A 13674-nucleotide genomic window follows, 5' to 3' on the forward strand; every position below is an offset into this window, starting at 1 on the left:
CTAGCTTTTCTTTCATGTGATCAATTATTACTATAAAAACCAAAAAATATTATGTAATGAAAAAAAAAATTATTTATTTTAAGCATTTTTGTGACAGAATGTGTTTATTGCATAATGCGATAGTTCTTGAAAAATCGCTATACTAAAAATAAATCTAATTTACTGTTTTCCTTAAAAATTATTAGCCATAAATAAAATTGGACCAATCGCAGTGAAGAATTTTTGCTGTAAAAAAAATGTGGGAGGTTCATTTGGCCAACCAAACAACTAGGGTTGGAAGTTAGCCAAGCCCACTTCAATTTGACCACGCCCACATTAAATAGGCCCCGCCCCTTTGTTTTTCTTTTAAGCTGTTCAGTTTAAATTAATCAAGTAAATATGAAACATTAAATATCAAATTTGATATTTGATATTTTTTTAAAAATATAAATGGGGTACTATAAATCGGTTTTTTAATATAAAAATATCAAACGTATCGGTGCCGCCATAGAACCTTAACAAAAAGCTTTCGGACAAAATCAGTCGTGAAAGTGCATATTAATGAATCGTTTCTCCCCCTCCACAGGGGGAGAGAGTATTTTCCAAAAAAAACGACCCTATTGATTTTCTTAACTTTGTATCCTCATTGTACGCATGTAGATCTAGAACTTTAACTTGAAACATTTCCTTGGAAAAGGGCTTCTTGAAAGGGGTAAAGCTGAGGTAAAGCTTCCCTCTACAATAAGTGTGATGTACGAACGCAATTCCAGAATCAATCTAGTAGGAGTTGAATGTGTAACTGGAGTTCAGGCAGTGGAAGAAAATCTGTTTTGAGCGGAAGTGATACATTACTAAATGACAAAATTCCGGAACAACCTCGAAAGTTCTATCGGATATAGTTATGATCAGTAAATAATCCATCTAAACAATCAAACCTAGTGAATTCCTATTGAGTGAAAGTTGGGTTATAGAATGTCTCTCCATTCTTATTTAGAGAATCTCAAGCGTGCTTACAGAAAGAAGTAACTTCCTGCAGGAAAAGGAAACATCATCCTGGAGTTTCCTCAGCATCAGCCCATCTTCCTCAGCGCCTCCACGGAGCCCCCCACTTATTCTAAAGCCACAAGGTTTTCCCCACGTTCTTCAAACCGCTACATCCTACCATGCATGTTTAAAAATACTTAGCAAAAAATAAATAAATAAGAAACTGGTTATGTGTTTTTGGTGAAATCCAATTTAGCAGAGTAGTGAAAGATAAATTTTTTTAAAACACGCTAACTATACATATATTCCACAGTTAAATATTTCTAATAGCGTTTTCCTTGTGCAAACTAACCGTGCAAATTTAGTTTGTTGAACGAACAGACAAAGTAATTGCTCTAAGACTATAGCTTTCTGTGTTGGAGCTATTCTGTTATAAATACTCGCCGGCTCTGTTTACATGCGCAAGTTTTTAAGCTAACACCACTTCCGTTTTCACTTGAAGACTTTTTTTTTTTAATTTACGCACGGAGGAAATTGACTAAAAACCACAAAATTCATTCAGAACACTGGCACACTTCCGGTCTATCGGATTTTTAGGAGGAAATACGGCTATATGTTATCCTCAAAGAATAGGATATTTCCACAATTTTTACTGGACCACGGAGATGAAATGGTCGAGATGTATCATGTGCAGCACTTCCTGTCTAGCCCCCAGGCTTACAAACTGGTAACGGTTGGCTTTCAATTGGCGGAAGGGCTTGTGAGATCCCCATTGCCAGCCACTCGTAACAGTTGCTAAAGAGAAGAAGAGGTTACTTCCTTTTTATCCCAAAGGGCGGCCACTCATTCTAGGGATGATCTATTCACACGCTAAACTCTTTTGCTATTATATATCGACTCCAATGATTCGATATAAATCGAACTGATGAACCTAACCACATTTTCAATAACATTTGATTATTAACAAACACTAATATAATTTGCGTAAATTAATGTATTTACAAATTTTGGTCAAACTAATTAATTTATTTAATTTATAATCAGTTACTGGCAATAAAACTAGAAACAACATTCAGTATCACGGCCACCTTAATTAAAAAAAAAAAAAGAAGTAAAAACGACATTATGAGAAGCTAATGGTCATGGCGAACATGTTCAAGCAAGTCAAAAACGGTTATTTATAATAAATAACATGTCCATGCAAGTCAAAAATGGTTATTTATAATTATGTCTGTTACCTTGGCAACCATGCACTGACCTACCTAATAATAGTTTAAAAAATCATTTCAAAATAGTAAAATTCAAAAACACAATAACGTTCAGCCAAGTTTACTATATTTACAATGACCCTATGTTTTTGGATTTAATTTAACTTTGTCCTACACACACACACATATATATAAGTATATATCGTATTTTGATACTTCCGTTTTCCTTTGTGAAGAACGTGTTAGATAGCGATGTTTTAAAATGGTGTCATGGACGTTACCTTTGTTTATTTCTACAAATATTTGTGGCTTTTTGCCCGTCGAAGTTTCTTTATAAAAAAAAAGTAAAAATCTATTTTGTGAATCACTTTCTCTTATGGAAATTATTAATAACTTTTCTTAAAACATTGAATTTTCACTTAAGAGAGATAAATTAGTTAATAAAGTGTAAAATTAGTTGCAAGTTATTGTTTAGATGAGAAATTTACCCATAATTCTCTGATATTACAGCTGAAGGGCAAAGTTCTTTTGGTGGTGGGGGGGTGTGTGTGTGCGCGCGCATGTCTGTCAGTGTGGCCAACATAATTCAAAAATATAAAAAAAAAAAAACGCCAACATTTCAAATTTGTTACTTCGTTTAGGTTTCTCTATCGTAGGAGTCGTATTGAAAAATCGTCACTTCCGGTAGATTTCTTATTTTTTCTAGATTAATAGACCAATTAAACTTTTCAATTAGTCTAACTAAATCTAGCCAAAAAAACATAACTTTAAATTTTTTTTCCTTCTAAATTAATTTTTTAAGCAAATTCTAAATATCAGTCGACCAAATTTTTCCATCGAATTTTATCATCTTAAAATTTTTATTGTTCATGTTACGATAACGTTTTTTTTATCGTTAATATTCAACTGGCTGTGGCAATAATCCATGCGGATTATTATATAATTAGATGGTAAAATTCATTATGGTACAGTTTATTACGGTTAGCGCTCTGTAAATGTAGTTTTTGGGCTTACTATGTTTATTTTTAAATGTAATTAAAAATAAACGTCTTATTTCTGTTTACGTACGAGTTTAGTTTATGTACGTTTTAAGCGTATAAAGTTTATAATAAGCCTTCTGTACGCGTGGTTTATATATTTACCACATCAAAGTGGAAATAATAGACCGGAAAAGTTGCTGGAAAAAAGTCTGTTCGATTTTAAGTGGAGTTTCCGGTAGATCAATATTTTTTAAATTCCAAATTTTAAGCACGAATTTAAGCACGACGCTTTACCCTTACCTCTCTCACGTAACTGATTTTGTATTAAAAAAAGGTTTTAGATCAATAAATAGGTTCCTGAGAGTTCGATATTCAAGAAAATCGTAGGAACCAAAAGGAAATATTAAATTTGAGCTTTACACGGTGGAAACCTCCTTATAAGCACCACTTTTTCGTACTGGTAGGGCCTCAAAGCCAATATTGTAAGTGAAAATTCAAAATATAAATCCTGCACCGTAGTAAATCCTCTAAATGAAGAAAAAATGGGATGAAAAGTTCTTCCTGATGGAAAATCAAAAGCGCCATTTCTAAGAAAATCTAAAGAAAAACTGCCAAAAACAAATCGCAGAATTTCCGATAGCGATACAAATACCTAATTTCTTTTTTTCTTCGTCGAACTCAAAATAAAAGCATTTTCTGGAAAATTTTAATTTTTGTAAAGTTTTAGTAAAAAGTACAAGTTTTTAAATAGTTTTATATTCATAAATTATTTAAATTGTTCATTTTCATTTATTACTTTGATCAGATTTACATTTTCTATTATGTTTCGTAAGAACTTTATGCTTATCAAGATGACATCATAATATAAACTGTAAAGTTATCCAATGATGTAACAGCTAAAGTAAGTCATCTGATTATTTCATTCATAATCATTTATTTAAAAAAAAAATTGTTATTATAAATTTATATTGCAAGGATTGTTTAGAGATCTGGACATGTTGCAATGGAGAAATAGGCGTTATAATCCCTATGGGGAGCATGATTAGCAACTTCCTGTGGAATCTTGGGGCTTGTTCTTGATACCTGTAAGCCATTCTTACAACACATTAAGCTCTTGTGAGCATCTATTGGGATTAAGGAAACCACGGACCAAGCAGCTCCACATGGTTAGATATTGCCATTAGGTTAGGTTAGGTTTAGGCTAGGTTAGGTTAGGTTAGGTTAGTTTAGTTTAGTTTAGTTTAGTTTAGTGTAGGCTAGGCTAGGTTAGGTTAGGTTTGGTTTGGTTAGGTTAGGTTAGTTTAGGTTAGGTTAGGTTAGGTTAGTTTAGTTTAGGCTAGGCTAGGTTAGGTTAGGTTAGGTTAGATTAGATTAGGTTAGGTTAGGACCTTGACCTTTTAACCACAATCCCTGTGAGAAAACACTACTTCCACAAGATTTCACACTTAAATAGTATTTTTTTTTTTTTTTTAACTTACGTAGATGAAGTATTTGTTAAATCGAGACTGCTATCAAGTGACCCCGGGTCCAATCCGTTCGGCACAGTTGTCTTCGACATGTTGACGCTGTATCGTGCTTGGAAGTTTATCCAAATCTGCTCCTAATAATGACAATCTCTTATCATCTCGCGCCTTATCTGTAACCAGCAGAGAATATAAATTATAGTAGATATAATAAAGGTGAACGAAGGGTGGGGGAAGGTTGCTGACTTGGAGGGCTGAAGCATATACACGTATATATATATAAATTAATTTTATTACTTTTAGAAATCTAATTTACTAAATATTTTTAAATCAACTTTACTATCTCCATTTTGTTAGAACAATAGGCAATTTGTTTTACAATTGCTACAATCAGATGGGTTTTGCAATGTGTATTGATATATATATAAAGAGCCTTCACATAACTGTATTGTTAGAGGAGATTTGTATTGTAGATGGTTTTCGCAATACATAAAATATGGTGAAGAGGGTTTTTAAATTATTAAACATTTTGTTGACGGCTAGTTTTAATTTCTATTTATTTGTTTATTTATTATCTGTAAGTAAAAATTAATTTCCGGTAAAAATTTGATATGATCGATATTAATCGAACTAAAATCTCGTTCACAAAAACGACTTTTTTCAAAATAGCGAGTTAAAGGGAAGTGGTTTATTTGCTTATATAATATCTGCCATATCGTAATCATTCGCTATTATATTATAAAGATTACAAAAGTATTAAATTTTACAGTATGAAACCATTCTGGTTGTCACATACATAAATTTAATATTAGAAATAATTTTTTTTAAAAAAAGAATACGTAAGTAAGTAAGGGAAGGGATTAGCTATGGGGTTAGCATACTGGACTTCCACGCGGAGGTCCCAGGTTCGAACCCAGCAGCTGACCCTTAGATTTTTTCTTCCTAGGAGTTTCTTACAGTTTACTGTCCGGTGATGGACAGTGTTGTCTGTAACGAGAGAACACTCTGTCCGGAGGCCGGCAGTGCACTGAAAGAAGCTCCGGGCGCCAATAACCTTAGATGTTGACGCGCCTTAAATCATAAAAAATAAATAATAATAATACGTAAGTAAGAAAAACATTCGTAAACAGTAGTATTGCAATAGTGGGGGGAATTTTCAATTTTTCATCAGAGGAAACGGCAATAAGGATTTGGTAAAATTGTTTACCGACTACTGAATGTACGAGGGTCGTTTGAAAAGTCCGTGCAAAAATAAAAACTACTTAATTTTTTGGGGTAAACCTTTTTTATTTTTCAACATAGTCTCCTTTTAGGCTTATACGTCTAACGCTGCTCTAGTTTGTTGATCCCTTCCGAATAATAGGATTTGTCCAAGTCTGAAAAAATAGCCAATCGTTTCTGCAATCACCTCCTCGTTTGAATAAAATCTTTTTCCCGCCAGCCATTTCTTCATATTGGGGAACAAATAGTAGTCCGAGGGAGCCAAGTCTGGAGAATAGGGGGGATGTGAAACGAGTTGGAACCCTATTTCCATTAATTTTGCGACCACAACTGCTGAGGTGTGAGCTGGTGCGTTGTCGTGATGGAAAAGGACTTTTTTGTGGGCCAATCGTGGGCGTTTTTCTTGCAGCTCGGTTTTCAAACGGTCCAATAACGATGAATAATATGCACCTGTAATAGTTTTACCCTTTTCCAGATAGTCGATGAGGATTATTCCTTGCGAATCCCAAAAGACAGTCGCCATAATCTTTCCGGCCGAAGGAACGGTCTTCGCCTTTTTTGGCGCAGATTCCCCCTTGGTTGTTTAGATTGTTCTTTGGTCTCAGGAGTGTAGTGATGTATCCATGTTTCATCCACAGTGACGAAACGACGCTTAAAGTCCTGCGGATTCTTCTGGAACAGCTGCAAACCGTCCTTGCAACACTTCACACGATTTCGTTTTTGGTCAAGCGTGAGCAATCGCGGCACCCATCTTGCGGATAGCTTTGTCATGTCCAAATGTTGATGCAAAATATTATGTACCCGTTCATTCGAGATGCCCACAGCACTAGCAATCTCACGCACCTTCACTCTTCTGTCATCCATCACCATATCATGGATTTTATCAATGATTTCTGGAGTAGTATCCTCAACAGGGCGTCCAGAACGTTCAGCGTCACTTGTGCCCATATGGCCACTCCGAAAATTTTGAAACCACTTATAAACTGTTCTAATCGAAGGTGCAGAGTCACCATAATGTTTATCAAGCTTCTCTTTAGTCTCCTGAGGCGTTTTGCCTTTCATAAAGTAGTGTTTAATCAACACACGAAATTCTTTTTCGTCCATTTTTTGAAAATCACTCGACTTCCTCGATTCAAACGAATGCCAAACACAAAGAAATAGACCGATCTGGCTGAAACTTGGTGTGTGTTCTTCCAAGAGATGCTACTAACTAAACATAACCTCGATACGCGCCAGTAAAGCTATCTCCCTGACTTTGCACGGACTTTTCAAACGACCCTCGTAGTTTTCATACCGAGAATTTTCTAGTTTTAGGAGATTTTTGTTGTTGTGAAATGACTTTTACGTCGAATTTTCCTTTGTACATTGTACATATTATACAGGGTTTAACAGTCAGTCCATTTTCGGATTATATTATGATCAGGTTATGGATGTGTAGGTGGCCTGCAACAGACATGTTACAAGTTGATTAAGGTTTTCCTAACACCAGGGTAATTTTCCCCAAATCTCCAGTTCCAGATGGTCAGGGATCTCTTACAGGTGCTCCTGGGAAGCCAAGGACAGCAATTTCCCAATATTTTCTTCTTTTTCTCTCTTTTATCTATTTTAAATGATATTGATTGCAATAAAAAAAAAAAAAAACTTTGTGAGTAGCCATTAGTTACTGAAAGAAAATGGGAAATTCCTGTATGCGCAGCAACGCTAAAGGTTTTATTTTTCACGAGATAAAGTATACAAGGTTTTCCAATTTTAAGTTTTTTATAAGTTATCATAAATTTAAAATAAACAAACTTGTTTATTTCGTTATTTATCATTTTCCATTATTTTTGTATTTATTTGTTTTTCTACCTTGTTTTATTCAGCGTGCTATTTCCGCAGCCATTTAAGTGTTTCCGTTTTTGTTAGCCTTACCAGTAAAAAAAAAAAAACATTTTGGCTATCAATGTTTATTTTATAATCGAATTTTCAGCGTAAAGAGGCTACTTCCGGATGCTTAATATTCTTTAAAAGTTTTAAAGGCGTTTCCGGATTAGTGAATTTAAGCTAAATATCAAATTTGAAGCTTCTACGGAGTTCAGCTGGCCCACACTCCACAGATAGACAGACCAATTTTGGAGGCAAAAAAAAGCACGAATATTTCCGTTTTAAACTGTACGTCAACAAGTTTTGACATGATCGCTGAACTTCTTCCAATATTTAGTCACAATTTTAACTCTTTAATTAATAAAATTACAGTTCGTATAATGTGTTCACTGATTTCTTTTCCTATGATAATGCCCTACCTAAAAATATAAACAACACCAAACTCCTCTCAAAACTAGATCAGTATTACCCAAATGCCTACCTAATATTTACGTATGGTTCCAAAAACTCGAATGGGGTTGTTTGCTCGGTGTACGACCCCCAAAAAAACGATGGACAAATGCTCAAGCTTCATGAAATAGCGTCTGTATTCACTGCCGAAATGGTAGCTCTAAACAAGAGTTTAGCTTACGCGAATTCTCTGAGCGCAGATCAGGTGGTGATTCTATTAGACAGTAAAAGTGCACTCCAAAAAATCAAGCACCCCGGAATTAACGCATCCCATTTAATCTTAGAAACAAGGGAACTATTAGAAGAAGTTACTTCAGCCAAGAAGGTAACCCTTATCTGGATTAAGGGGCACTCCGGCTTAAAAGGGAACGAGTTGACTGATGCCAAAGCGAAAGACGCGATAAACCTACCACACCTTTCCATAAATTCAATAGTCCATTCAGACTTAAAAAACCACACAAAAAAATCTTGTTACAACATCTGGAACTCAGAATACATAAGCTCTCAGCAGTACAAAGGAAAATTCTACGCGTCTATAGAGCCTAGAATCCCTACCAAACCGTGGTATCACCTCCATAATGAGAATAGACCCTTTTATGGAGTCATCTCTAGGTTAAGGTTCAACCACAATTATTCTCCACATCATCTTGGCAGAATTGGCATTAACACAGAACCAATATGTCCCTGCGATAGGGAATCCATAGCGGATGCTAATCACCTAATCCTAGCATGCCCACAGTATCCTCTGATATCCTCTGGCAACGTATCATCCAAGCTAAATTTCCACTCCCGCCACATCTCTCCACAATTCTAAACCGCCAAACTAACGATCTGTATGTAGATATAGTCAAATTTATTAGAGACAACAACATAAAAATTTAATGTTACCCCACCAATATTAATACCATATGGCTAATTTGTTAACCACAAAAGGCCCCCCCCCCCAAAAAAAAATTACTGGGACGAGGGGCTCAAATCTTTCGTAGAAAAAAAATTCTTTCTTTACAATTATCATTTTGCATGCAATAATATGGAATTCCAAAAGATTTCTAAGAAGTAAAGTAGTCGTTTATTTTTTCAGGCGGGAGCTTAACGTCCAACTACCAATTAGGTGTCGCGGACGGGGGAGCAACAAGCTCATACTTTACTATAAACAATTTTTTCTAACAAATAAAAAGTAGCCATACGCGGGATTCGAACCGGTGATCTCTTTCACACTAAGCCACTCTCTTGACCACTAGACCAACACCTGCCTCTAAAAAGTAAATATAATTGCAACAGTAAAACTACTTGAATTAACTATTGCATTAATTTTCTAATTATATAAGGCCAAGTATTTAGTGGTCAAAACTATTTTAGAAATAATTAAAAAAAACAAAAAACAGTTTCATTATTACGAACAATAAAATGAAAATAAACAAAACAATAGATTAAATGTTCAAAAAAAAAAAAATAATAACAATAACACAAACAAAGTTTAATTTGTTTTGTCTCTCTGTTCGTTTTTTTTTTTTTTCAATTAATTATTAAAAAAATATATAGTAATTAAAATTTAATGAATGGAATTTTTTCGCGACTGTCATTACAGTATATTATTTTTTTTCAAGTAATTTTTGTCTTTAATTAAATAATCAATAATTATGGACTATGTAAACCGTTATTAGGGTTAAACCACTTGCTCTAGATATTTATTTTATCAGTTTTTTGTAATTGTAGTAGTTTTCAGAGAATGTTTTTGTTTTATTTTTATAATTTTTTTTTGTAGTTTTATTTCGAGTATAAAAAGGAGACCTTTGTTTCGAACATAAGACCCCCTACAAATCGCACGCTATTTTTTTTGTTTGCGATGATACAAAAATTTTATTCTAGCTATAAAAAAGAGTTTATTAAGTATCTAACTTGCAGCCAATTCAAAGTCAATTTCAAAAGCGAATTCAACTATGCAGTTTTTTTTTTATTGATTGCATGAGGATTTCCGTATTATAACTGGGAAAAACCAAAACAAATGACAGTGTTTGTGTGGTTTAATAAAATAAAATTAGCATTTCAATGAGTGAAATTGAAGTGATAAACGTTTATGTGCTTTTTAAATTTTTTGTTTTTAACGTGAGTTAGTAGTTTATCTTTTTCTTTTTTTTTTATGGTTACATAAATGTACAGCTGTCTGTTTGTCACTTAAAATCAATCAATATTCAAATAACATACGTATTTAAAAAACATATAAATAATATAAATTTTTTAGCGTTGCTTGTAAATCAAGCAAATTCGTTCTCATTAATAGTGACTTGCGCGAGTTGTGCAACTCGTATTGCGTAGTCTCGAGTGCGTTTTTTTGGGGGGGGATGGGGGTCCCCAGAATGAATACGAAAAAAAGAAAAAGTCAACTTCTAAACCGGATGTTGAACAATTTCCAGTGACTTTACACGCTTATTTTGAGTGATGCGAACCACACAGACTTCTAATTTGGTGAAAAACCATTTTTTTTCCCCAGATCCCAGGGAAACTCAAAACGTAAAATGTTTTTTTTTTTTTTTTTTTTTCTTTGAAAAACTCGAAAGATTGGTGGGGGAATTTTGATGCGATCTGAACATTTTGATGAAAAAAAAAAAAAAAAAAAGAACGGATCTTTGATGTTTGAATAACTGGGGATAATAGGTAAATTAGTGGACAATGAGTTTAAATTACGTTCATCAAATGATTAGTTCATTTGTATGAGGAAGAGAATCATTTGAGTCGTTCAGACTAGACCAAGCGAGTTACTCAGCGCAGTAATCTCTCCTAATCCGTCTCTCCTTTAGATTCTCTCTCGGTCTAAGAGTAGGATTCCCCCCTTCACACACACCCTTTGATTAGACTTCTAACAAAAAAAAAGGTTAATAACTAAAAAATTATTTTTCAGAAGAAAACTTAAAGTTCAAAATCTGCATGACAGTTTCCGGCAACTTTTCGAATCATCAGCTGTGTTAAAATGTCACAATATAGGTCATGGTTACGTATGATCGCATCCGCGTGATGGTTTCTGATAGTAAAGCTTATTTTTTTCGCTTCCAAAGACCTTGTCGGAAATGGCATTATAAATAGTAATATTTATGAGGCACAGGGTGTTGAATTCTAATCATGTGAAAGGTTTATTCCATTATAAGTTTAAAATTCTAATAATTATTTCTGGATCCAGGGATTTTTCTTTAAATGTCGCTAGCATAAATTCCCACGTGGTCCCGAGACATTTCTTCCACGCACAGAGCTCAGCAAGTGCCCGCAAGTTAGTGGGTATACTTCCATTGGGTTGATTTGAGCTAGGCGTCGCTGAAAGCCTTCTCGGTAGGAAGAAACAATTCACCTGCCATAGAGGTATGTACGCTTTCAGGATCTCCTTGGCACTAAAATAGGCACAACTTCCGCTTACTTGCCTTACACCGTTAATTTATATAGTCGCCCTCAATCTAGTGCTGAAGATTCTAAGAACATTATTTCTTCAAGGTAAACGCCTTCAATGGCTACCCAAATCGATCACGATATCCTATATCGTTTTAATACACCACAAAAAACATGATGTGAGCATTGAAAAGGGATCAGATTGATCCTGATTGATTTCTAGTTAACCTTTCAAGGAATCACAAAATCATTTCCAGGAACTTTCGATGAAATCAGTCAGTTTTGAGTTAGGTTACACCGTCCCTGAGATCTGTTGGCGTAATAGTCTGGATACTGAAAGAGTCCAAGTAAAGGTAAAGTAAAGTGAAGTAACTGCTTATTGTTTCAAGCGGGCTTCTTTACATCCATCTACCCAATTTGGGGTCGAGAACAGAGGCGACTAGCTAAACATTCTTTACTATAAATTCCTCATATTAACCATTAAATAAAACCCAAGACCTAGACTAGTACCGCAATACATCTTAGCTTTGCGGGTCTAGCCTAAAGCCGGCTAACATACTTTACTATAAATTTCTCATATTAACCGTTAAATAAAACCCAAGACCTAGACTAGTACCGCAATACATCTTAGCATTGCGGGTCTAGCCTAAAGCCGGCTAACATACTTTACTATAAATTCCTCATATTAACCGTTAAATAAAAACCAAGGTCTAGACTAGTACCGCAATACATCTTAGCATTGCGGGTCTAGACTAGTCTCTAACCGCCTAACATACTTTACGGTAAATTTCTCATATTAACCGTTAAATAAAACCCAAGACCTAGACTAGTACCGCAATACATCTTAGCATTGCGGGTCTAGCCTAAAGCCGGCTAACATACTTTACTATAAATTTCTCATATTAACCGTTAAATAAAACCCAAGACCTAGACTAGTACCGCAATACATCTTAGCATTGCGGGTCTAGCCTAAAGCCGGCTAACATACTTTACTATAAATTCCTCATATTAACCATTAAATAAAACCCAAGACCTAGACTAGTACCGCAATACATCTTAGCATTGCGGGTCTAGCCTAAAGCCGGCTAACATACTTTACTATAAATTCCTCATATTAACCGTTAAATAAAAACCAAGGTCTAGACTAGTACCGCAATACATCTTAGCATTGCGGGTCTAGACTAGTCTCTAACCTCCTAACATACTTTACGGTAAATTTCTCATATTAACCATTAAATAAAATCCAAGGCCTAGACTAGTATCGCAATACATGTTAGCTTTGCGGGTCTAGCCTATAACCGTCTAACATACTTTACTGTAAATTTCTCTACTTGACCATTAAATAAAATCCAAAGCCTAGACCCCGGGAGTCGAACCCACTAACCAACAATACATTTTAGCTTTACTGGATCTTGCGCAGTGGCAATATGGTAACCAATGAAGGCCTCCTGAGGTGCGATTATTGCTAGTTGAAACTCTTTTACCAAGTAAAGGTTAGGAGCGCCGAAGAGATGACCACAATCTTACAGCCAAGCAGATGGAAACACATCCCAGACTCCTTATCTCTACTGAGAGAACTATTTCGCTCCCCACTATTAAAAAATTATCAATCTTTAAGCACACCGAATTGTTTGACGGAACATTATTTTCAATAAGAGAAAATCGTCTCAAGTTTTCAGTGACCTGATCTTCATGTTTCGTACTAAACTATTTCCTGAATTTAGTTGTTAATAAAAAAACTGATATGAACTATAGATAGTGGTGTCGCATGACCTTGCTAGGGCCTCGCCCTATATCCGGAGTACTCTTCACTAAAGGTCGGTTAGTTCATGCCTCTTTCCTCAATAAATAAATAATACTATTCTTAATTTCATAGCTCTATCTCTCTCTCTAAAATTGTGAAACAAATAATCATTGCTACTACAATGGTCATCAAATCCAATTTAATTTAAATTAAAACACGTAATTTTTTACGAGCAATTAAAATTACGCAAAATGTCTGTTAACAATGCTAACAAAACAGATTAAAATGCAATCAATAAAAATGGAATAAAATTTTTTTCTGAATAATTGCAGGAAGAAATCAGCTGTCGCGGACAGAAGTAGTTAGCAAAAATACTTTACTATAAATTTAAGATTAACCATTAAATA

General features: G+C 34.6%; 1 protein-coding gene, 1 long non-coding RNA gene and 1 pseudogene across 7 annotated transcripts in view; 2 read left to right on the forward strand and 1 right to left on the reverse strand.

Annotated features, from left to right (window-relative positions):
- The window catches only part of LOC141460488 (proton-coupled amino acid transporter-like protein pathetic), a 31823-nt gene that overhangs the window by 16589 nt on the left and 1560 nt on the right, over nt 1-13674 (reverse strand). For 2 of the 3 annotated variants that reach the window (XR_012462070.1, XM_074140518.1), the window contains exon 2: nt 4630-4787. Coding sequence is in view for 1 of the 3 variants with exons in the window: in XM_074140518.1 (XP_073996619.1) it covers nt 4630-4709 (80 nt within the window). In the remaining 2 variants the exon portion in view is untranslated. Of the gene's footprint in view, nt 1-4629; nt 4788-13674 lie in introns of those variants that run through there. The other variant, XM_074140520.1, reaches the window with a different exon arrangement.
- The window catches only part of LOC141460492 (uncharacterized), a 32536-nt gene that overhangs the window by 2320 nt on the left and 16542 nt on the right, over nt 1-13674 (forward strand). The gene's annotated exons all lie outside the window — the stretch shown is intronic.
- LOC141461534 (U4 spliceosomal RNA) lies at nt 12932-13013 on the forward strand (annotated as a pseudogene).

The sequence above is a fragment of the Rhodnius prolixus genome, unplaced genomic scaffold (genome assembly GCF_049639745.1).
Source record: "Rhodnius prolixus isolate KJV_2025 unplaced genomic scaffold, Rpr scaffold_6, whole genome shotgun sequence".
NCBI classification, from domain to species: Eukaryota; Metazoa; Arthropoda; class Insecta; order Hemiptera; family Reduviidae; genus Rhodnius; species Rhodnius prolixus.